The sequence below is a fragment of the Anas acuta genome, chromosome 2 (assembly GCF_963932015.1).
Source record: "Anas acuta chromosome 2, bAnaAcu1.1, whole genome shotgun sequence".
NCBI lineage: Eukaryota > Metazoa > Chordata > Aves > Anseriformes > Anatidae > Anas > Anas acuta.
The window spans coordinates 14480110-14503105 of NC_088980.1; the positions used below are offsets into that span (position 1 = coordinate 14480110).

At 41.8% G+C, this 22996-nt stretch overlaps 1 protein-coding gene across 24 annotated transcripts in view; it reads left to right on the forward strand.

The window, feature by feature from the left end:
- The window catches only part of PARD3 (par-3 family cell polarity regulator), a 444438-nt gene that overhangs the window by 26652 nt on the left and 394790 nt on the right, over positions 1–22996 (forward strand). For all 24 annotated transcript variants that reach the window (XM_068673555.1, XM_068673556.1, XM_068673553.1 and 21 more), the window contains exon 2: positions 21128–21229. In XM_068673555.1, the coding sequence (XP_068529656.1) occupies positions 21128–21229 (102 nt within the window). The remainder of the gene's footprint in view (positions 1–21127; positions 21230–22996) is intronic.

The window sequence follows — 22996 nt, forward strand, 5'->3', positions numbered from 1 at the left end:
ATACTGAACAAACGCAGCACATCACCATGTGCTCTGCTCTGACATCCTGAGCTGGAAGGCTTCCAGGCACTGCTGCTGGACCGGCATTTGCAGGTGTGGAGTCCATGGCTTTGGGAGCAGATCCGCACCCCGCTGTGCTGCACAACGCTGCATGCAGTATTTGGAGTATTCCTATCTGTGTTTAGATGCCCATTTTGAGTTTGCAACATGTTGTGAGCATTGCTTGTGCATTTTCACCGATACCTATCTGTTGAGTAAATGCATTGATTTAGTTAAAGAGAAGTTAAAATGGTGTTTATAAGAATGCCTAATATTGGAAGTTTTTGTAAACTTCTGGAAGGCATAGAATTTCATGAAAAATTACTTATTTTGGTTATGTTTTACTTACTGCCACAAAATTTTTTATACTTGAGGTTATAAAATGGAGGCTATTCCTCCAAATTTTCCCGTAAGAACATTCCCACCAGATGCTGTAACAACAGAAGGGACTGAGCCTCCTGCCCGTTTCGTTACAACAAATTTCTCCAGAGTTGTTGAGATGCAATTAATATTATTTATATAGCGTTGTGTTAAATGTACTTTGAGATTTTTAGGTCTGTTGCTGAAGTACTGCTCTTGCAGAGCTGATTTTTTTTCGTCCTAAATTTTCTGTCATAGGAGGACAGTTCTGAATTTAGAATAATAATAATAAAAACAGTTTAAAAAAAATAAATAAAACACTTATAAAGAAAATCAAAAATGCCCAAGCAGGTATTCCTCGTACTCCCCCCTCTTCCCACTGTATCCTACTGTTCTGATTTTATTTTTACAGTAGAGGAGGCATATTCTTTCCAGACAAGGTGGGGGAGAGTTGTCCATAATTTCTTTCAGATTTTAAAAATACGAGCCTCTTTCAGTCTAAATGAATGGAAACAATATACCAGTGAATTTGTTTGCTTGTACTTAAAATTTTGCTAACTAGTGAATAGTGTGTTTTTAGTGAAGGCAGGCATTTGCAGTAATTTGAAGATATTGCAGAATATCCAGGGCTTTTGGAGATCCCTCTTTGTGATGCCAGGTCTGAACACGGCCTTTCTGTTATTTTGGGGTTGTCTTCATTTCCTAAAGCTCTGTGCTGGAGATAGATTCTGCGCTGCTGGGGGAAAATGTGCACTGAGGGGCACCAGGTAGGGGAAGCCTGAGCCCACTGCAATGGAGTGCTCACAGCTTGTTCCTGCAAGAGGAATTAATTTGTCATGTACATTAAAAAAAAAAAAAGGAAAAAAAGCGAAGCTGAGCTTGTTTAATATATAGCCCAATAAAATGGAAACTGGTACAGGAGGTGGTACAAGGCCCGTACATGTAACCATACGGTGTGTCGGTGCAACAGACTTTTAGTCAAAGGAGTAATTTCATCAGTGGCAGACAGAAGGAAATTGGAAGGACAGAGGCAGCACTTCCCTGTGGCTCGTCTTCATATTTCCTTCAGCCCCCTTACTGCAGCGCATCAGCCATGCCCGTAAGGTGTTGGTGCTCCCAGCCCAATGGCTCCGGGTGTGTGCGTTTACGGGCTTTTTACACACGTTGTGAGTAAGTCCTGTTTATTTCTGGTTTGTAGACTACATATCAGAACAGGATATAACTTGAAGTGACCTGGGTGCATGCAAATAGCCATGCAGGACATGCACAGCTAGCCTGGATGTCCACAAACAGCTGCCTGCAGGAGCTCTGACATCGGGAGCCAGCAGGCAGGCTGCAGGAGCAGCGCCCTGACCCCACTGAGCTCCGGGCCACGTTCCCATATGGCCGTGCTTTGCTGGGGCCTTTTTGCTGTCCCACAGGGAGCCCGTGGCCGCTGAGCGAGCCAAGCTGGGCCCTGCGGGTCCCTACAGCCCAGAGGAGGCAAGGCTGGGCCTTGAGAGGGAGCCTTGTTGTGGGGAAAGGGTGATTTTGTGTTTTAATTTCTAATAAAGTGAATCATCTGGAGAGCTCTTAGGTGTGTTTGGTTTTTTCTCATTCCCCTTTTTTTGCTTCTGAATGGCTGGGGTAAAGTGTTCAGCGTTAGGAACAGAGCAGTGTGAAATACTGTGAATGGTAAAACACGATTTGCTGCAAGATGGGATTTTCTTTGTCTCGTCCAGTGAACTCAGCTCACCGAGGAGGCTGACTTATACTTGTTTTGGTTTTTGTCATTTTTGTCATGGTTTCCATATTGCATGGTTTGCCAGCTAAATCCTTAGGTATGGATCGGTTTTCCACGCTGTGCAGCGATAACTGCATTTTAATGCACCCAGAGCTACATTTCTCCAGCTATCCCAGGCTATTTTAAAGATGCCAGTAAATCAGATTTCATTTTGTTTGCATTTTCCAAGTGTAATTAGCATTAAAACTTGTGTACACAGCAAAAGCCACTTTAATAATACTCTAAGATTTGGAGCAAAGCAGGATAAGTATTTTATTTGCTTTGTCCACAGATTCACTTCCTGCCATCGTGGGGAACTCGCTTAATTCTCTCTGAAATCTTCATTTGGTGGGGCCTGTCTTTGCACTGGTGATTTTGGTGCTGACAGCTTTTGAAAAAATAAAAATCCCTCTAGTTATATGTGCTACAAACCCCTCTGTTTTCTAGGGAGATAAATGTGTAGTTTTCTGTAAGTGGTTGTTATTTCTGATGTATTTATTTTTGCAATGTGTAAGATACTGTAATATCAACAAAGCAAGTGGGTTATGAGAGCAGCTTCGTGTTCTCCTGCAAGATCTGTTGCAAAATGAGTAGTTGTATTATCTTTTTTAAGGGTCATTAGACGTGATCAAGGCTTCGTGAGAACCAGGCGGAGAATGTGAAGAGCCCTGTGTGAAATGACACCAAGAGCTGGAGCTCCCTTGGTGTCTGTGGTGAATGCTAAAAGGCTCCTGCAGGTGTGGCCGGCTTGGGCAGGAGGCTTTGGTGGTAGCCCGCTGGTGGCAGGAGAGGCAACGCTGAAGCCCAGGGGATGGGGGGGATGCTTTGTCTTGAGCTTTATTTAAATACTTGGTGCATGTGATTGCTCCATGAACTTCTTCAATATGCAGGGAAACTGCACCTCCTCCCGCCAGCACATTTCTTACCTTCCTGAAAGTAAATTTATGGAGCTGGTATAGACAGGGGTTTGTGCTGCAAGCCTCAGCAATGCCTTTTGCTGGGAATTGCTCCTGTTGTTCTCTGCTAGACAGTGGGGATGTTGTGTGTATATGTGACTGCTCAGCAGCAGTACAGTATTTGGTCCCTGTATTGCTGCAGCTTTTAAAAACATTTATCTAAGGTCACCTGGTTTACGATGGCTGGGGCATGTGTTGTCCCCCCCATGATGTAGTACTGTGCATTCATGTATTCTGTCGGGATGTCCTTGGCCTGTGTGGTTGTACTCCTCTCTTGGCAGAGGGCTTGGAAAACCCTCTATCGCTTTGACTTTTTTTTTTAAATAAGAAACAGGGCAAAGTTGGGAAGGATCTTGCTGCCTTTTGCCAGGCTGCAGTGAATTTGTCCACTGAGCCTCCTGCCCTCCCTTACTCACATGCTGTGTTAGTCAGTGGTGCATCAGAGGAGGCCGTCACACCTCGTGGTTTGGGTGCATCTTCGGCCCCAGGCTGCCGGCTCTGACAGCAGGACCAGGTCCAGGGCCATCGGTGCTGTTGGCCAAAGTGCACACCAGTTGCATGCCATGTTCCTTGGGCACCTCGATTCTCTCCCTTTTTCAGTCTAGAAGCAGCTGGATGTAACCCTGCATCCTGCTTTGTCCCAGACTACAGCATAATTTTAGTCTTTTAACAAAACATTTTCCAGTATTGATTGTACTGCAGCAGTCAGAACAGTTTTATCAGCACAAACGGGAACAAAATATGCAACAAAAATGTACGTAGAAAAATCATCTGGGAGAGCTGAGACCTTCGCAGCGATCTTTTCCCAGGGGTGGGCAGTGCAGTTACTCTGCAGATCATCACATACAACCTCCAGTTGCTTCTGTCCTGCCTGTCATAGCTGGCCAAAACTTCTGGTAGTAATTACACTGAAATTCCTTAATCCTGCCATCCCCAAAGTCATTTGCAACAAGCCTGCGAGTTTCCTTTCGCTTGTTGGCAGTGAAGTCCTCGATGTGCATTGAATCTGCGCTCTGGCAAAGAGGGGAGCCCTAAAGTCATGTGCTAGCTATTACATAGACATTTCATGTACAACAACACGCTTTCATTATTTATTCTTACGTGCCAAGTGCCCTGTGTCACAGCACAGTACCTGCTTTATAGCAAAATGCCTGTTTTCCTCTTGCCTTGTCCCGTGGGTTGTGAGTTAAACATATTTCTGAACTTTGATTATTTGCTTTGCTTCCTAAGTGGTTCGTGTGCACGTGGAGCTGAAAATTTTGCAAATGTTTGTTAACATTGATCCATTGTGAAGACAGAGCACGCAAGAATCTCACAAGACCAGGACACGGCCTTCTCTGCCAGGATACAAGGCTTAAAAGTGAGTTGGAGCCAGCAAGAAATACACCACAGGCGTGCCATACGGACGGGTTGGCAGGAGACAAGGGCTCTTCGTCGTCTATCCTCCATCGCTCCCTGAGCCTGGCAAAATGTTCCTGTAGTGCATGTGTATGGCTTTTCAGACTACTAGTAAATAGGGCTTAACGCTGCATTCAAGCACAGGCTGAGCCTCTCTGGAGGCAGGGGCACTTTCTACTGACTCCAAGGCCGTTTGAGCCAGAACCAATTCTGTGATTGCACGTTTATCTTGGCCTTTGAGTAGCCTCTGTTGGATTTAGTCTGTAATCAAAAGGGAATGCATGAAACAGAAGTCTCAAATAACCTTTCCCTGATCCTGTTTCGCCTGTAAGATTTGAAACAGGAAAGACTTATATAGACAACAATATCCTAGAGCTAAATTTGAGTTAATTGCACAAAAACCTGCGCTTACCTTGTGCTGACTGCTCCGTTTTGTGAAAATTTGAGTTCTGAGTTGTAGTCTGAAGACAAGCTATGTTTTTCAGAGTTCAGCAGAAATTATGAGTTTTTCTTTTAAGGGATGTAGATCTATTAGTAATGACAAATGCTGTATTTTTTTTTTTTTTTTCCTTCCTGTGACATTTCTGAGCATCATCTTGGTACAGAGCTGCTGTGTCTGCCCACCCTCCTGCTTGCCTCGGCTAACCCAGGCCCATCCCTATAATTTAGACTCTTAAGGCCTCTCGATGTGAGACAAAAACCCCAAGCCTCTGAAGTGATTGCAATAGCAGTGGTTTGTGTCTTTTCCCCAGACTCTTTTGCTGCTGGTTAGAGCCCACTGCTGTTTACTTCTGGTTTGAAGCCCTCTCTCATTTTCTTGTTTTGCCTGCAGAGGTGGCCAGGAGGGCAGAGGGGTGAGGGGGCAGAGCCCATGCAAGGACAACAGTGCAGCTGGCTTGGGGGCTTCAGTCCATCACAGAAGTGAAAAGTGCTTCTTGTTTCACCCAGCTGGCACCAAATTCTGCTGCAGATAAGCCTGGTGCAGAGTTAAAAGCTGGATTTGCATTCACAGTTTGTGGCTGTGGGCATGTCCCTTTAGTGGGACACCCCTATCCACACACCAGCTTCTCTGGAAAAAATACAGTGAGCTTTAGGAAATCCAGCTAGGTAAGTCATTGTAACTTCAAGTGGATCAGCTGTAAGCTAAGTTTGCTGGGACTGATGCTCTATCTCTTGGAAAGCACCTTGATTCCTGCTGAAATCTCGAGCTGTTGTGATAAGCGATGAGCTGTGGGGAGGAGCAGGAAGAAGAGGAGGAGATGTTGCTGAGCCCCTCTGTGTCCCTGCAGCTCCATGGGCTGTGCACAGCCTGCTGCCCCGATGCTTGCTTTTCCTGGCATGGCACCTTGCTCTGTGTCACTTGAGCAAGTAATTACATTTGGGCCTTGCTTATTTGTGATGCATTTGTATGAAGCTACCTTCAAACAGAGCTTTCCATTTAAGGATCTCTGGATCCTGAAGTGTGAAAGTCCCAAACACAGACGTACTTTGTATGTATATATAATATATATTTATTTTTATTCTTTAACCATTTTGATCATGGTAGTGTTGTGAATCAAAGTGCAGGCAGCTTTTCCATTTTGACCCAGGTCCAACTTTTGCACCCTGAATATCTCTGTAAAGAGTAACACCTGCAAACATGATTATATATGGAACTATTTCTGATGCCTGTCATTAGTACACTGATCTGAATTATCTCAGTCTAGTACGTTTCTCTTGGGCACAAGTATAACACTGTAGGCACAAAATCTGTTTTATGATGGAAAGGGTAGCTGTTTTGAAGATTTTTTTTTTTGGTCCCTGTGAGTCTTGAGAGAGGCATGTAGTTTATCAAATTCTGTGTGGTGAAATATTAAAGGTTTCAAGGAAGTCTTCTCTTTCTAAATATTTAAAAATGTGTTTGCATCAGTCATCCATGCAAGACTGATGTAAGATTCAAAATACAAGAATTTTTATTAGATTCACTGTGTGTATAGTATCACTTCAAGACATCAGTGTGCTAAATTCTAATTGACTTGTTTAATTGTACAAAACATGCCTTGTTCTCAATTAACAGCATAAAGACATCTGCTCTTGCTCTCACTTTACAGAGCAATGCAGAGAACAGCTCATACAGATTAATGTGTTAAATTGTATTGTGCAACAGGACTGTGCTTCTCACAGCGAGCAGGAAAAATTCCAGAGTTCAAGACACTTTTTGATTCTTTCTGTCTTTATAATTTAGGAGAGTATTTGACTATCACAGTGTTAAGTTCGATCTCATCTGATGCCAGAACTGTCTGAAAAGGATGTATTGTTTGAGCTTGAGAGGTCTGAAAGATTGGAGTCCAAGACAGTTTAAAAAATGTATTTATGAACCACGAAAGCTTAGTAAGTTTTCAAACAACCAAGTTTTACATAAAACTAGCTAGTGAACAAGCTTTCTGTTGCGAGAAGAAAATCAGGTTTTGATTTTTATTTGGCATTTCAATGGCAGTGGGAGCTTTTGTAAGAAGTAATTCCTGCAGTGCCTGGCAGAGCTGGGTCAGAGGCTGGGCAGTGGGAGGCCGGCAGTGAGGGCTGCATCTCCTGCAGCCTGGGTGTCAGGTGCCATCAGCACCAACACCCCTGCCTGGTCCTCTCAAAGGAAAACCCTGTCAAAATTGGTGTTTTTACTTCAAGTTGTGTTTTTGAGGAGCTTGTGTGGAAGGAAGAAACTTTCCTGAGGGTGAGGACTGAAGCATTTTAACAGGCTACCCAATGGTGGAGTCCCCAGCTCTGGAGGGATTTAAGAGACGTGTGGACACGGCATTAAGGGACACAGCTCAGTTTTGGGACTTGGTAGGGCAGGCTGGTGGTTGGACTTGCTGATCCTGAAGGTCTTTTCCAACCTAGGTGATGACATGATTCTAGATTTCTATTCCACTTCTCTAAGCCATCTAAAACATTTCTATCAAATCGTAAAATTTCATTTTACTGTTAATTTTTGTGTTATATTTTGTATTTGTAGGCAGGACAAGAACATTCCAAGTGTGAAAATGTCCGTGCTATTTAAGAGTAGAAAGAAATGAAATCACCTCCAAAATAGGAAGGCTAGAAGAGGTACAAGTCATCCAGCAAAATCAAATGTTACTAGGGCTAAATTTTACTGTTCGGCGCAAACCTCCTGATGAAATCCATGCACGCGAACTTGGAACAGAAGTGTGGCCTGGCCCAGAGTATCGCTGTGAGTCAGCGTCTGATTCATGACAGCCGGGAGAATATAATCCCTCTTCCTCCATTACCTAGTGTGTGTGCAGCATTCATCCCCCCACCTACTTTATGGCCATGCAATCTCTTACATGTGCTTGTATAAACAGTCTGTTTTTAAAATTGAGGGCTAAATGAAGAGGAGGTTTTTTGCCTCACCCTTTTGTTCGGCACCGATGCATAAAAAAGCAGCAAAACGTTGATTTCTCCCCCTTCCTACTTAATTTTGAAGGGGCGAGGGACTCTGGATTAGAAATGGTTTCTGCCTGCAAGATAGCAACGGCCCCCAGCCAACTTTATCTTTAGCTTGCAGCCTGTAGATCTTGCTCTTGTCTCACCAAAGTAAGGAAGTTCGTGACCTCTCCATATCTGAAAAAGTTCACTAAATATAGACTGGGGGCTTTTTTGGGAATTCTCCCAGCAGCAAATCTCATAAAGCCACGGAGAAGCTGAATCCCCTGGTAATGCAGGGGAGGTATCGGGTGTAAGTGACCTCTGTGTGGGGTTGGCTTGTCCACGGGGCGCTGGGGCTTTCGTCTGTGCACACTTGCGAGTTACTTGCCTGTAGCAATATACATGTAAAAGCAGCCATAAAACCAGCCAAACTGAAGAATTCTCCACTAGAAAGCAAGTCCTCACTACCTGGGAAATGGAAATGCGTGTTTAGGGTCTTGAAAATGCTTTGTTTTTTCTTAGGGTTTTCAGTTGGTTAAGCGTACATCAGGTTTTGTTTTGTTTTGTTTTGTTTTCCCCTTTGCTCAATCAAAGCAGAGCATAAGGGAAGAGTGAGAATCCAAATACAAAATGTTTTTGTGGCAGATTTCCTCTTTAAGAACAATATTCTTAGTTTTAAAAATCGGAGAGTGGGTTTTATCTATGCAAGGAGGTTGTGTTGTTGCTTGCAAGCTTCTGTCACTCCAGTTTTTAAAAAGTTTTTGTTTTCTAGTGTATTTTTATCCCAGTTATTGAAACTTCATTGTATTTTTAGCAATGCTGCTGCTATTAATGTAGAAGAGAAGAGACACAACAAAGGACCCTTGGTTGCTAGGGGATAACTTGCAAAGTTAAATTAATTCATTTGAAGTGTTTTGCAAAACTACATGAAGAGAGGCTGTGGTTAGATGAAATGGTTTAAAACTTCAGTTAGCTTGATGTAGTACTGGCTTGGGAGTTGTTTGGGAGTGTATGCTATCTAAAATATATGCTGCAACAGCCAAAAAGATGCTGTATTTTAATCTATTCCTACTCAGCAAGCTTTTTTCTTTTTGCTATCCTGTACGGTTACAGAACAGCAAGCAGTTTGTGCTCCTCACTGGAACCTAAGACACTATTCTAATGCAAGTAACAACAGCAGTGGTTAAACACTAATAATTCAAAGTTAGCAAGAGATGTTGGCACCTTCCTATCTCAGCCTTTTGGTGTGGCACCAGTTGGAGAGAGCCCAGATGAATAATATAGACAGGTTTTCAAAAAAAAAAAAAAAAAAGACTTGTGTAGTTTCTAAGAACCTGTTTTTTTCTAGGGCTCATTAGCCAGGGTTTGCTACTTGTTTTTCTTCCTCTCAAATGTACTGTATTCATTTTAAAGGAATTACTAACAAAAAGTAAAACTTCAAAACAAAACTTTTCTGTAAATGTATGAACTGCATGCAACTGAGTTGTTTTTTTTTTTTTTTTTTAAATTTGTTTTTGTTTTTAATCTTCTTTGGCTTTACGAAAAATTCCCAGAAATAAGTACCCAAAGTATTTTTATAAAGTTGGTTTCTCAAAGCATGTAAGGAAGTAGAAACTGGATTTTTCAAACCCAGGTTTGAGCAAGTAACAAATACTTCCTTACTTATCTTCCAGAAAAGGAAAGATAATTACTTGGTTTTTACAGGGCTGGAAGATACAATTGAAGGTGGAATATTGTGTTGCGTTTTAGTACATTTCTGACATACTTACCCTGCATACATTTGAGCCATTGATCTCTGTCTTTTGCCAGGGTTGACTTTGCTATGAAGATGGGAATTTCTAACTTAGACCACATTATAAGTTAGGACTGGGAGCACCAGAGTGTCTAGAGGCACAGATCATGCTGTCCAAAGCTGGAAAAATTAAGCTGCTTTTACAATTTCCTATATGATGTACTCACAGCTCAGTTGAGAAGACTTAAAGGTTTACCTTTTGTTCAAAACAGGGCTTGGCATTGCTTCACTGGTTTTAATGGTTATTTTTTTTTTCTTGCTTTCATTTCAGGTCAAGAAGACTAGCTGGTTTTGCTTCTCTCTTAATCAAGACTTCTGCTTTAATTTTGACGAGTGCAGACATGCTGTTAGAGATTTAAGCAATTTTGGAAGATGCGTAATGGGTTAGAGTTCAGTGCCCTGCTGTTAGCTGCTCCCTATCGCTGTAGGTGACAAGGGAGAAGATAACTAAGAAAGTAAAACGAGGCTCTTAGTGCTAGCCCCCAACTTCCTACGTTAGAGGATTCATTTTTGGGGCTTAACTTTGCACGCTTTGTTCATGCTGGGCACTAATGCAGCTGGGTCTGCAAGCGTATCGTGAGGTAAAGTTGGGAGGAATACGGGTGTAGTGATTGCGGTGTAGCAAATGGAGGGCTGATGCTTTTACAACATTTTTTTTTTCCCAATAATTGTCATCAGTGTTTGCTTTAATATCTTGGGAGTGCTCTCTGTTGCTGCTGCTGGCCAGCTATGGAAGTGATGGTGAGCCATAAATAATTACGGATGATGAAGGAGAAGAGTAGGTTTTGAGGAGGGAGAGGAAGAAGGGGGAGGTTGTGGTGCACCCGGCAGCATTAGGGACCAGATGATTTTTGGTATAAATGGCATTCTGGAACTGTAAATAGGGTTTAGGGAAAAGAGAACTTAGTGGGGAGTAAGGGTAGAGTCACTGCAGAGATGAGGGCTCAGGGCAAGAAGAAGTTAGGGTTCTCCTGTTAGGAGCTGTTTTCACCACTCAGAGGGTGGGAATGGGGACGCTGGTTTTCTCTGGTTAAATGGGGCTGGCCTTGAGCTTGGGCCAGGCATGAGCTTAGTTATTGATTTGAAAAAGAGGATTACAGCAGGTTTGCGAGGAAGAACTGTAACTGATGACCTTTGACCTTAGCATGGACACAAACTCTCAGCATTCATTCTGTCTTTATTTTCCCCATGAAGTCTCCAACCTGCTATGGTGCTAATTATGCTTTATCATAAAAAACGGTAATACCCTGCAGTGTGGTCAGGCAGCTAAAATACAGACGTGCTAAACCTAAGGCTACCTCAAAGTAATCTTTTTTTTTTTTTTTTTAATCTTTATCTTCAGAAGTTATGCAAACATTTGAAAACAAAGCAAATAATCCTTGAGATTATTACTGCTAGGAGTTTGGAGGTAAGGTGTTTTCTTTCTTGCACCCATACCTGGAGCAAAACCTTGCAGTTCCTGCTCTGGATTGGCAGGATTCAGAGCCCTGAATTCAGAGATTGGCAAATCTGTTTTATTTCACGTTACAAAAATAATAATGATTGTAATCATATTTATATAGTGATTGTTCTCAACATTTTAGACAAATGCTAGGAGTGCCTAGATATGAATGACTGTTCCCTTCAATCAGAGCCACAAGACAGTATTGAAGTTACACTGCTTCACAAAGACTGGCCAGTTTGGAAAAGTAATAGCTAAATATTGTTGCTAAAACTTTCCCCCAGAGATGAAAATAAGGCCTGTTTTGGTTAAAACGTCTTGAAAAGTATTTAACAGATAAATTAACATGCTACTATGATTATTTCCACATTGCTTTTGCAGACTAACTGGAAATAAATCTTTCCTGGTGGGTCTGACCCACAAGCACTTGTGGGTGCACACAGGTGTGTGTGAAACAGCCATCCTGTGCCTCTGGTGTCTGATCCTTGTGGATGTGATGATGGGTGCTGGTGTGAGGGTCCTCTGTCAGCCTAATTAGGACACGTAGAAGCAGGCTATGGTGTGATCTACAATCTCCACACAGGTGTGGAGGATGAAGGAAGGGGAAGCATTGCCATCTCCTTGTCCTCCAAATGGTGACAAGGTTGTTGTAGTCTTGGGAGTAGTTCTGTAGGGCACGGTGGAAACTCCCGAAGCCTTCAATCCCCTTCTTTCTTATTAGCAACAAGCACAGAGGTTGGGCCACCTGGCAGAGCAAGGGCAGGTGCTTTCCATATTGGTCTCTAGAGATGATGCATTGGTTTGTGCCCTCCTAGAACACATTTATCCTCGTTACTGAACACACAGTGCTGTACAAGTGCTTTATCTATTCACATCATTTTCATAGTTGTCTATTGTCTACTCGCACTTCTGTTTTCAGGAAAAAAATCCTTTCTGCTTGACTAATTAACAAAACTCTAAATCCTATCAGAAACATAAGATACCATATCGCTGACCTACAAAGTGATATCTTTCCTGTGATTCACATAACTTGTGCATTCCGTCTACGTGGTTCGGCAAAGCTGTTGGTATTGCAGAGCCCTACCCACCACGCTTTGACTTTGAAGCTTCCAGAGGAATAGTAGTCTTCAGGAGAGAGAAGGACTTTTTGTATTATCTACTAACTTTGTAGCTTACAGGGTGTTGGAAATGTAAGGCTCTGTTTGCAGTAATGTTTTTACAACTCTCTCTGCATATTAATCGTAGTTTAGTGCTCATATACTACAAGATTAATTGACTCTGCCCACCGGGGAGCATGTATCAGATTTTGTTGTTTCCATATTTCACGGTGTTTGATATTAATAGCCCCCAAATGAAAGTCTTATTTCCAGTACATTTCTGAAATAAATTAGGCTCTTCGTCTCACGCTGGTTGTCAGTAGAGCAGACAGCTGTATTTGTGCCCTCCTAAATCTCCCCTTGAAGCATTTTGTCAGATACTTTTTTTTTTTTTTAACATTTAATTGACATAGGTCAATCGTACACGTCAGTCTGCACCATCTATTTCTGTATATGAAGGCATACGCATGTGGCTGTTTATTCCCGTAAAATACATTATTCCAGTCTAAATCTAGCGCTGAGTTTGAAGGGCTGTCATTGTGGCTGAAAAACCAATGAAAGCCTAAATCCGAGCAGTGCTGTAATGATGGATGGATGTAAGGGAGACGCTCTCAGGAGAACTAGAAAACACTTCTCTCTAATCAAATTCACTCACAGATCAATTGTCAAGCAAAAAGCCAGAGGCTCTGCATTGCTTTCACCCTCGCTGCCCAAATAACGATGTCTCTGCATAGCAGATCCTGCACCATTATAGTCAGTACATTTCATTAAGCGTTTGTGAACTCTGGACTCGATTGCTTTGATTCATATCCATGATCTGAAGCTAGTACTAATAATTATAAATTGTATTTGATGAGCTGCTTTGTTGCATTTTGTTGTTGTTGTGTTTACTATGCAGATTTGTGGCGTCATCTCTGCATTACAGCAAAATACTCTGAAAAGGACAATTTTCTCTCACCTCCCTTGCGGATTTATCACACTTGGAGGCTGTGGCAGTGCTGGGATAGAGGTCTAGGATTTTTAGGATTTTCCTGTGGAGGAATAAATCCCACAGAAAAGTTACTTTGCAGTTTAAACAGGGTGGTGCTACTGAGTGCTCGCAACATGGATGTGAAGGAGTTTACAGACCCACTCAATACATTCTCCTCAAATATTTTTATTTTTTTTTTTTACCCCCCCAGGCAAACACGATCACGCAGCACAAAGGAACAGTAGGGGTGGTAAAGAAAAACACGGGAGAGAAGCGCGTTGATCTGTCACAGACGCGAGGCTTCCCCCCGCCTTCGCTCGGGCCTCGGCGCCCCGAGGGCGGCAGCGGCGGCCGGGAGCCGGCCCTTGCCCTTTGGCAGCGGCACCTCCTAGCGGCCGCCTGGCCCCGGAGCCGCTGCCCCCGGCCCCAGCAGCTCCTCCGGGGCCGCCTTCGGCAGTACCCGGGGCAAGGAGGCGGCAGGAGCCGCCCAGAGCTCGGCCAGGGCCCGCCGCGGGGACCGGGAGGCCCCGGGTGGCAGCAGGCTGCGGCCTGAGGGGAGGCAGGGGCCGTGCCCCCGCTCCCCATCCCGCACCCGGGTCCCTGCCAGCCCCAGCCGTGCCGTGGGTGTTTGTTAGAGTACATCTGTTTTACTGGTGTATTTAAGAAGTCGTTATGTGCAAGGACATTTATTTCACAAAAGCAAGAGGTTCCTATGTAGAAAGGTTGGAATTAGATGACCCTTAAGGCCCCTTCCAGCCCAAGCCATTTTGTGACCCTATGATCTGAAAGTTTATGCAAACTTCATTGTGGTTAACAAAGTGAGCTCACTGTTTTAACAGCACACTTTTGCTGTTTACAGCAAGAACCAGTAGCTCCTCGATGGTTTTCTGTACTCCTGTAGTAATGCAACACAACTCAGTACGTGGTAGTGTCCCATCGGGTTACTGACCATACTATTTCAATGTAGTGGGCTTTTGGAGACATTTAATTTCAAAAGTCACCTAATAATTGGCTCATATTCCTTTGGCTCTCAGACTTTTATACTGAGGACTGAAGCTGATGGAGTAACGTGATAAATTTTTAAGTAAATCACTGTTATTGCTAAAAGTAGGCATGTAGGATGCATGCAAAAGCTAACATTGCTTTTCACTTCATAAACACCCTTTCCAACATTTCATTGTCTCAGGAAGAATGATACTGGCCAGATGTTCTTGTTATCTTGAATGGATCATTGCTAAGTTAAAGACCATTTAGTGAGGCTGGAAAAGTATTGGTGAATGTAAAAATGGAACAAGATGCTTCAGTTATTAGACGTGCATGTTTTTCTCGTTTTCATAGCTGGTTCATATCTGCAATCAGTTATGCAATTCTTGGTTGAAGATACCGTATGTATATCTACATGTTTCAAAAAAAAGAATCCCTGACCAAACCCTCTTCTTACTGAATATGTAACCTTCCCAGCTGTAGTGCTCTTTTTCTTGGTTGTACAAAATACTAATAAATTTACTTTAGTGTGGTACCTAGTCCAAAGAGCAATTTTATGGGTTAAAGGAAGAAAAAGCCCTGTTTTCGTTACTGCGTGGGGCACAGGGCAAGGTAAACATGCTCCAAAACTGCTAGGTAGGGAGTGACTGCAGGGGGAGTGCCAGCAGAAAAGGAGGAGGTGACAGTCCCTGCAGCTCAGGGCCAGGTAACCTGTGAGTTGTAGGTATCAAACTCTTCCTGATGCATGCTGGAGTACTGTCATTAATGCAGGCTTTTTTTTTTTTTTTTTTAAATTAACGCAGGCAGTATTTTGCAGGCTTGTGCCCTTGCAGAGTCAGTGAACATCCTTATGTTGAAAACCATGGCTCTCTGCCCCTGGTGCAATGTCAGCATGCCTAAGAGAAAGCAGTTGTCTTTAACCTGCTTCCCCCCACCCCACCGTGTTGGTGCAGTGCATTACACAGGTCTGTGTGTCTGAAGTTCCAGTGGGTCTGTGATGGGGACGAGATGCCGTGCAAAGCCAGGTGTTTGCCCTCCTTCCTGGGCTGTGGGGCTGTGCGACGTGACTGGAGCCCAGCGTCCGTGGCTTTTCCTTGGCACCTGACAGCTTGTTTTGACGGTTCCCTCCTGCAGTACAGAGCTAGACAGGGAAATGAATGAACTCGTTGGCAAATTTTCAGATGCATTAGTTTTTATTAACCATTATTTTCCTTTCAGCCTGTGTTAACACGCCCAAGTGCCATATGCTGCTGAACAGACAAGTCCAGTCCACGCCCGAGCCGGGTTATTGTGTTAGTTTTGATCCGTGTGTAGTCTCTTGCCACAAAAGCTTTATCTGTTCTCAGAATACTCAAACAGTGAAGATAGCCACACACGTTGTGATGTACTCTTAAACTCCAGATGATTTTAAGCAGAGGCTAGAAATGCATGTTTACTTTCCCTTTCTCTTCATTTACAAATGAGAAGTTGTATTGAAACTTAGGGAGTTGCTCCTGCAGCTCCACTCTTCTTTGTGCAGCGTCTCTTCCTTTGAGATTTGCACTACAATATTTGGGCACAACTGTCTTGTTGAGTGTTTTTTTAAAATCCTCTGAGGATCTGTGTAACGAAAAGGGTCTTAAAAAGCTATAAATTATATCCAAATTTAAATCACTTCACTTTTAGAAAGGTGGTCTCGGAGGGGCTCAGGGAGCTGCGGTGAGCTCAACGTGACAATGACAACCCATTTCCTGAGGTACTTCTCTATGCTAAGAAATACTCTTGCCATTTCGGCCTTAACAGATGTAGGTGTGTGTGGTAAAAATCTAGTTTACCTGACTTCCAGATGTGCAACAAACTGTTGTGGTGAGTGCAACTGGTGTGCATCCACGTGAAGGCTGAGGTTGGATGATGGATGCCCAGGCCGTGCGACCGCAGGTGGGGCGTGAAGGCAGGAGCTGGGGAGCGCTCGCTGCCCTGCTCCAGCACTGCTCTCTGCTGGAGGCCTCGTGGGCAGGTTTCAAACAAAACTCAACATCTTATTGCCCAGCCCTGGCTACATGATCATAGTCACGCAGATTCAATATCCGTGGTACTTTGGGACCCGCCTGGTGCGGCAGGTGAGGTGGAATCACAGCAGCAGGCATCATCTGGTGGCACGTAGATGTGAAAACACTGCACATCGTAAGGCGGACGGGACATTTTAGGAGGCTGGCTTTCTGTTAAATAAATGGCTTCTTCTGATGAAGTTTATGGTGTTCTCTTCTTGTACAATATGGAAAAAAAAAATCCAAAGGACAAGCTTCTTTATTGTAACTTTTGATGTTAAACACTTTTACACATTTTTTTTTGAGTACATTTGCAAAACCCAAGACATATTTAGAAATAAAGGGGTAAGAAATCTTTCTGTGGCATTAGTAAGAACACATTGTAGTTTCCATTCCTGTTTCTAGGTATTGTTTTGCACATATGGTCCTTGTTTCCATTATGTGGGAACATGAAATTGTTAGCTGCAGAATACTGAATGATGCTACTTAAATGAATGGTTTTCTCAGTTTTTCCTTTGTGCTTTTTACAAGTCATGTCATATGGAATAAACAGAATATGAGTGACTGCATTCATATGGGCTTTGCTAAGCTGTTTTTGCTTCCACTCTCAGTGTTAGTGTTCACTTAGCAAATATTTATCTTCCATTATAGAGGACTTTGGAGCAGAAAATGTGGTGCTCATGTGTTTAAATTATAAGTACCTTTATAATAGTCGTCAAGTAGAATAGTTAAATGGGTGTACACAGGAAATGGGAGATCTGACTTGCTTAGACTTGAGCTGAGTGATGCAATATTTAAATGAAGATGTTATAAATCAGGTTTAGCATTACTTCTGTCCTCGTATTCAATGAAGTGAACTTGCTAGTTCTTCTGCATGCACTAGTGACAAAGACTTATATATAGCTTTTATGAAAGAATTGTGCATTGCTAATTTGCACAGTGGTAGAGCAGTGTAGCTAATGAGTTTTCTATCAGTGTGCTTTGATACCCCTAAATGCATTGCAGGTATGGACAGTGTAAGTACCCTTTGGAGCAATCACAAGCAAGAGGGAGAGAGATTATAAACATGGCTTTGTTTTCATGAACAAACTGTGCAAATCTAATTGTAATTTACAAGTTTTTGAAGCTAGAGGAAAATATCCAAGCCTGGGATTGTTGCTGTCTTAAACCAGAACAATTCTGAAGAAGGTTTCTTGAAAATACTCATTTTAAAAATATATTACTTTAAATTTTGTTTAATATTTTTTTCATCTTTGCAGAAAATGACTTCTCCACCTTCTAGACCTGAAGTCCTTTGCACTTCTTATATTTTGCAATGAGCAGACCTTTCCTTAGCCCTGTAAGCACCCCTTTCCATCCGCTGTGAGCAGGCAGCATCTCCAGGGGTTGCTGCTGGAGCAGGTCCTTCGTTTGTGAGCCCTCACCTGTGGGCTCTGCACTGCCACCAGGAGATGGCAACCCTCAAGGTCTGAGGTGTCCTGAAGGAAGGATTGGACCAGTTTACCCCACAGATGAAGTTGTGTAAACTGCAGTAAACTCTTGTTAATTGCTGATTTCCACATTATGAATCACTAACTGTTCTAAGCCAAAACAGTATTTTTTTTTGACTGCTTCAGAAAATGTTTGAAGACTGTGCCACTGCTATTGCATAGGAAATTATGAGTGGCTGTGTGCTGGCTGCAAGGAGAAATGCAGCTGAGAAATGCAACTGGACTGAGCTGTGAATTTGGGTACCCTTGTAAAGCCAGTGCACTTGAATTTGTCAGAGCTAAGCTTGGTTCAGTTTCTTTTGCATTTAGCAAATAAAGCATATGAGCTTATGCAGCATGTGTTCTTATACAATGTGTGCTGGGATTTAATTTGAGCATTTATGCAGTTTAAATGTTTCCATCTTGTTTGTTTAGTTATTGCATGGCATTAATTGTTACAGTTTGGGGCCATCTATTGCTACGTACCTTGTAAGTACAGTAAAATGATGAGCTTTTTGGGGGGTTAAAGGCTGTGTGATATAACTAATCTCGACCAAATGTGACTCCCCACTTAGACCTCTCTTACTTCCCAAGCCTCCCCCACCAAATCTGTGATTTATGGGAAAATGTTAATAGAGCAAAAGGGCCTCAAGAGCAGGGCTGCTCTGTGAAGTTTGGAAAAGGCTTTAATGAAAAGTTTCATTGTTATTTCATATTTACTTACCAAATCCTGCCAGAGTGAGCTCTTGCCAAACTAGTTTTCTCTATTTCTTGTCTGGTCTTGCTAACTTCTTGTTTTGTATCAAGGCCTCGTCAAACAGGAAGAGCGACCAGAATAGCTCAGCTTATGGCACAACAAATAGGTACTGCAGGAAAAAAGGAGGCTATCTGAAACGGCTTATGCAACGCCGAGAGACTTTTAAAGGAACTAATTAGCAAAGTGATGCAGCGTACAGCAAAGCTATTTTTAATGCAGGTTGAACATGCCGAAATAGCACAACCGTGCATCAGAAGTGGGCGTTTCTGTTATTGATTCCTGATTCTGTAATCTCACACGTTTCCTTGTATTTGCCTTGGAGGTGGGAAGTAGTTGTGGTAGGAAGGCAAAAAAAAAAAAAAAAAAAAAAAAAGCCTCCAGGAATAGTGAAGTCTCGCTTTGGGTGCAGTTTGTTGTGATGGATGTAGTCCAGTCACTGAGCCAGCGTTGCAGTTCTTTGTTTATAATGTTTCACTTTTCACCAAGAAGGTTAAGTGACGCACACACAAATTGTAATGTGTACTAAACATGAGGGATCGGACTCTCTCTTAAACCCCAAATCAGTTTCTCCATTTCTATTTCTGCAGTGAAGCCCAGCTGATGGTTCAGTTCTAACTTCAGTTTTGAGCTGGAGTAATCAGCAGTGGAAACAAGAATCAAGTCCTTGAGGCTTCCTAGCTTGTCAGTTCTCCTGTGTCATCAAAGCCTGGGTCTTCATAACTGTGTTTCAGTGTCTGCTTTAGGTACCAGAGACAGAGGAGTATTTCATAATGGGATAGATGATGAAGAAGGGTGTCTTCCCTTTTAGCTTGGGAGCAGAATTTGCAAAGGCACGTCTTTGGTGGACTTTGCTTTAGAACTCATTTGTTAAAGGTCTTTGAAGTTCCTTAGCATCTTGAAGTTCCTCTGCATGCATGATAATGTGAAGAATGTAGTGCTGCTTTAAATCATTTCTGAAATTTTACTTTGCAGAAATGGATGCTGAGTTATTTCCTATAATGCACTGCAATGCTAATTGCAGTGTGGGGAACAGCCATACATTAGGAAAATCAGCTAGTTTGGTGATAAATACTTGCTTAGCAGAAATTTAAGGTAATGATCTTAATAGTTACAGAAATTAGAGCAAAACATCACTAATTTAATTTCTGAAATGAATAGCCTAATGGCTGTAAAATGTAATTCTGAAATCTGAGCATCTGATGGTGATAATTTACAGCAGTACTTAAGCTGGATATACTTAGAAATGAAGCAACTTTCATGGTTATCAAATTTCTTCAAAATCATTGACCGACGCTACATATCACATGCAATGTTGGCTTTCAAACTTTGGAAATCGTTTTCTAGTATATTACAAACAAAATTAATGTCACTTGACATTCTTCCCTGAAGCATGTTGTCCAAAACTTCATGTCCTGTCGAGATATGAAAATACAAATGGATTTAGAGGAATTCTGCTTGTCCGATTTTTTGTCCTGTTCTATCCTTTAAGAAATCAAAGGATTTTCAAGGTTGTTGCTGTTGTTGTTGTTGTTGTTATTATTCCTTCTAGACATTGGTACCAGAAAAGATGTTGATGTTAGTTCCTGTCTTTCTAGGAGGTCAGGCACACTTTGCAAGATGGTGCGGGTTGGAAGGTCCTCAAATTCGTCACTTTTTGCAGTCATGTCTGTTCTGTGAAAGGCAGCAAAGCTCTGTTACTATTCCACCTGTAACAACAGCCCAGGGCATTGGCTTTGTAAAGGGGGAATATTTGAGAAGCAAGAAAACATAATGCATCATGTTCAGGTGGTGTGTTTGTAGTGCAACTTTTCCCTGTTGGAAAACAACCCCTTTAAGAACAGCAGGTTGAGTACTAGGCTGCAGCCAGGAGATACATGCACAACAATATGCAGCAGGCACTTTGTGGGTGCAACGTTGCTCTGTCAGTTCTGGTGTCCTTCTGTATTAGAAGTAATGGTGAAGACTATAAAGGCAGTTTTTCCCAGTTACTGGTGGACATATATATCTGTACACACACGTGCGCATATATATGTGTCTGTGTGTTTATGTGTCTTTTCTGAATTAAAATATGGAGTGTTCTTTGTCTAAGATTCAGATATCCCACATACCAACTCTACCAAAACACAGGTAGAAAGCTCTTTGACTGCAATATATTGATTTCTACCTGTAAGATAAGCTGTTAAACCTTTACGGCTGTCACATAAAAAACAAACAAACAAACAAACAAAAAAAACCCCACGCAAAATAAACAAACAGACATTGCTGCTTTCTTGTACAGCTTTGTACCTGTAGACCACTGTCTGGGATAGCTCGAGGAGGATGTACTTTGCTTTTATATATATAATATATATAATATATATATATATATATATGTATATACATTTGGTAACATCGGGAACGTTTTTCTTCTCTGTCAGTGATGGCACTGAATCATGCCTGTCCAATGAAAGTGGGAAGTGTCTGTATGTATGTACGTGGGTGATTAAAAAAAACACCTTTGACTTTATATTCCAATTTACATTTCTTTACATGAATATGACCTAAATGGCTGTTTTTAACGTTGAACATTCATAGGATTGCAATGTTATCTATATGTGTGAATAACCTTTTTCCTATTTTAAAAATATGTATATATATGTGATGTTTTTCTTTTTCATTCTGCCTTTTATGCAGGATCCAAACTACTGGATACAAGTACATCGATTGGAGCATGGGGATGGTGGGATCCTAGATCTGGATGACATTCTTTGTGATGTAGCCGATGACAAAGACCGTGTAAGTACAAACAGCTACAAAAGAAGCCCAGCACGCACTGTATGTGGTTAGGACAGTATTCTGTGCTTCCAGCACATGTCTGGAGGTGGAGTCAAACAGTCCAAAGGTTTTAGTTTTTTGATACAGCTTGCTTGACGGGTGTAGGAGTTTGTTACTATTATGATTTTCAAAAAAGTTCAGGAATTAGTTTATTTAAATCATGTGCCTTTTTTTTTTTCTAAATTCAAGTAATAAAATGAGCTGCGATACTAAAAATAAAAATCTCAAAGGTGAACAATAATGCAAAAAAAAACCAAACAACTGAATAAGTAAGCTAAGATTTTAGCTTCATGTTACCAGTTGAATATATGAAAAACGCATGCTATTTTTAAACAGTGGAGGGTTGATTGTTTGTTCTTGTAAATCTGTTTGGGTAGAATTGCTGGATACACAGAACTTCAGAAAATAACTATACACTGTTTGTTGGGCATTGTGTGTGCTTTTTAAGTACAGATGTAGATTACCATCATCTGGGAGGTTTTTCATTATTGGTCGGTCGATTGCGCATATAGATACACCTGTCTTTAAATTACATGTTCAGGGTAAGGTAAGAAACACTGTGGCAAACAGTAAGGGCTTACGTAAATATGCTACTCTTCTCTGCAACATTGCACATGTTTGCTGAAGGTCTTAAAGAGTGCCTGAGCCTGATGCAGACTTCAGTTTGGAAATGTGCTTTAGGACCCTGCTCCCTTCATGGACAGGATCTGTAATTGCCTCTGTTGGAAGCAACAGGCACTCTGAATACTCCTTGAAAAGCGGCCAAATGATGACTCTTCAGTTAATTTTTCAGAAATAAATACTTTGCCTGCAGTCATTTCTTGTGACAAAACTTAATTGTCTTGGTTATTTCAACCAGGACTTTATAAATAAAAATTATGAGAGGAGTCTTGGGACATGAAGACTCCTCGCTGTCTGAAATATTGGGATTACTCAAGCTGTATAGAGTAACAGAGCTGAGTTTTCAGGAATTTCTTCAATAAAAATAGTGCCCATCTAAGATTTCATGAAAAGCTAATTAAAACCTCCAGCTAGTTATCTCATACTCAAGGCTTGAAGTTGTACGATTAGTTTAGCTTTTGCTTACGGGCTTCAAGGAGACTGGTGGAAGCTGTCACTAACTACATACATATATATATATATATACACACACACACACATGCACACACGTATATATGAGTATGACTTATTTGAATCATGCACTTCTTAGCTCCTCACATGCTCCTCCTCCCTTCAAAAGGAGAAGTTTAAATTCTGGTGACTTCAAGACCTCATTTGTTGGCTGTTACCTTAGCTTGCCGCCTTCAAGTGGGGTAATTCCTCCCAGTGAAACTCTGTGGGTGTTTACGTGTGCATGACTAATAGCTGAAAAACTCTTGACTGCAACTGAAACAAGCAGTGTCATTATTGCAATATTGTTTTTGTGTACAGATGGACAAGATACCTAATAGCTAGTAGTATTTATTTCCGTGTTTGCCAAGCTCATTTCCTCTGATTTTGTGAATCTGGCATATCTCTACTGGTAGCATTTATAAGATAAATTTCTTTCCTTTTTTTTTTTCTTTTCAAGACCTTGTAAGATTGAGTAGGAAGGTGCAATATAAACATGCACCATGCTATATTGGTTTATATTCTTGAATTAATCATTCTCAGTTGACCTTCACATTTGATTCTCTTCAAGCATCTCAATCATTAGTCATTGTTTTTCAGTTTCCTATCTTGCATTTT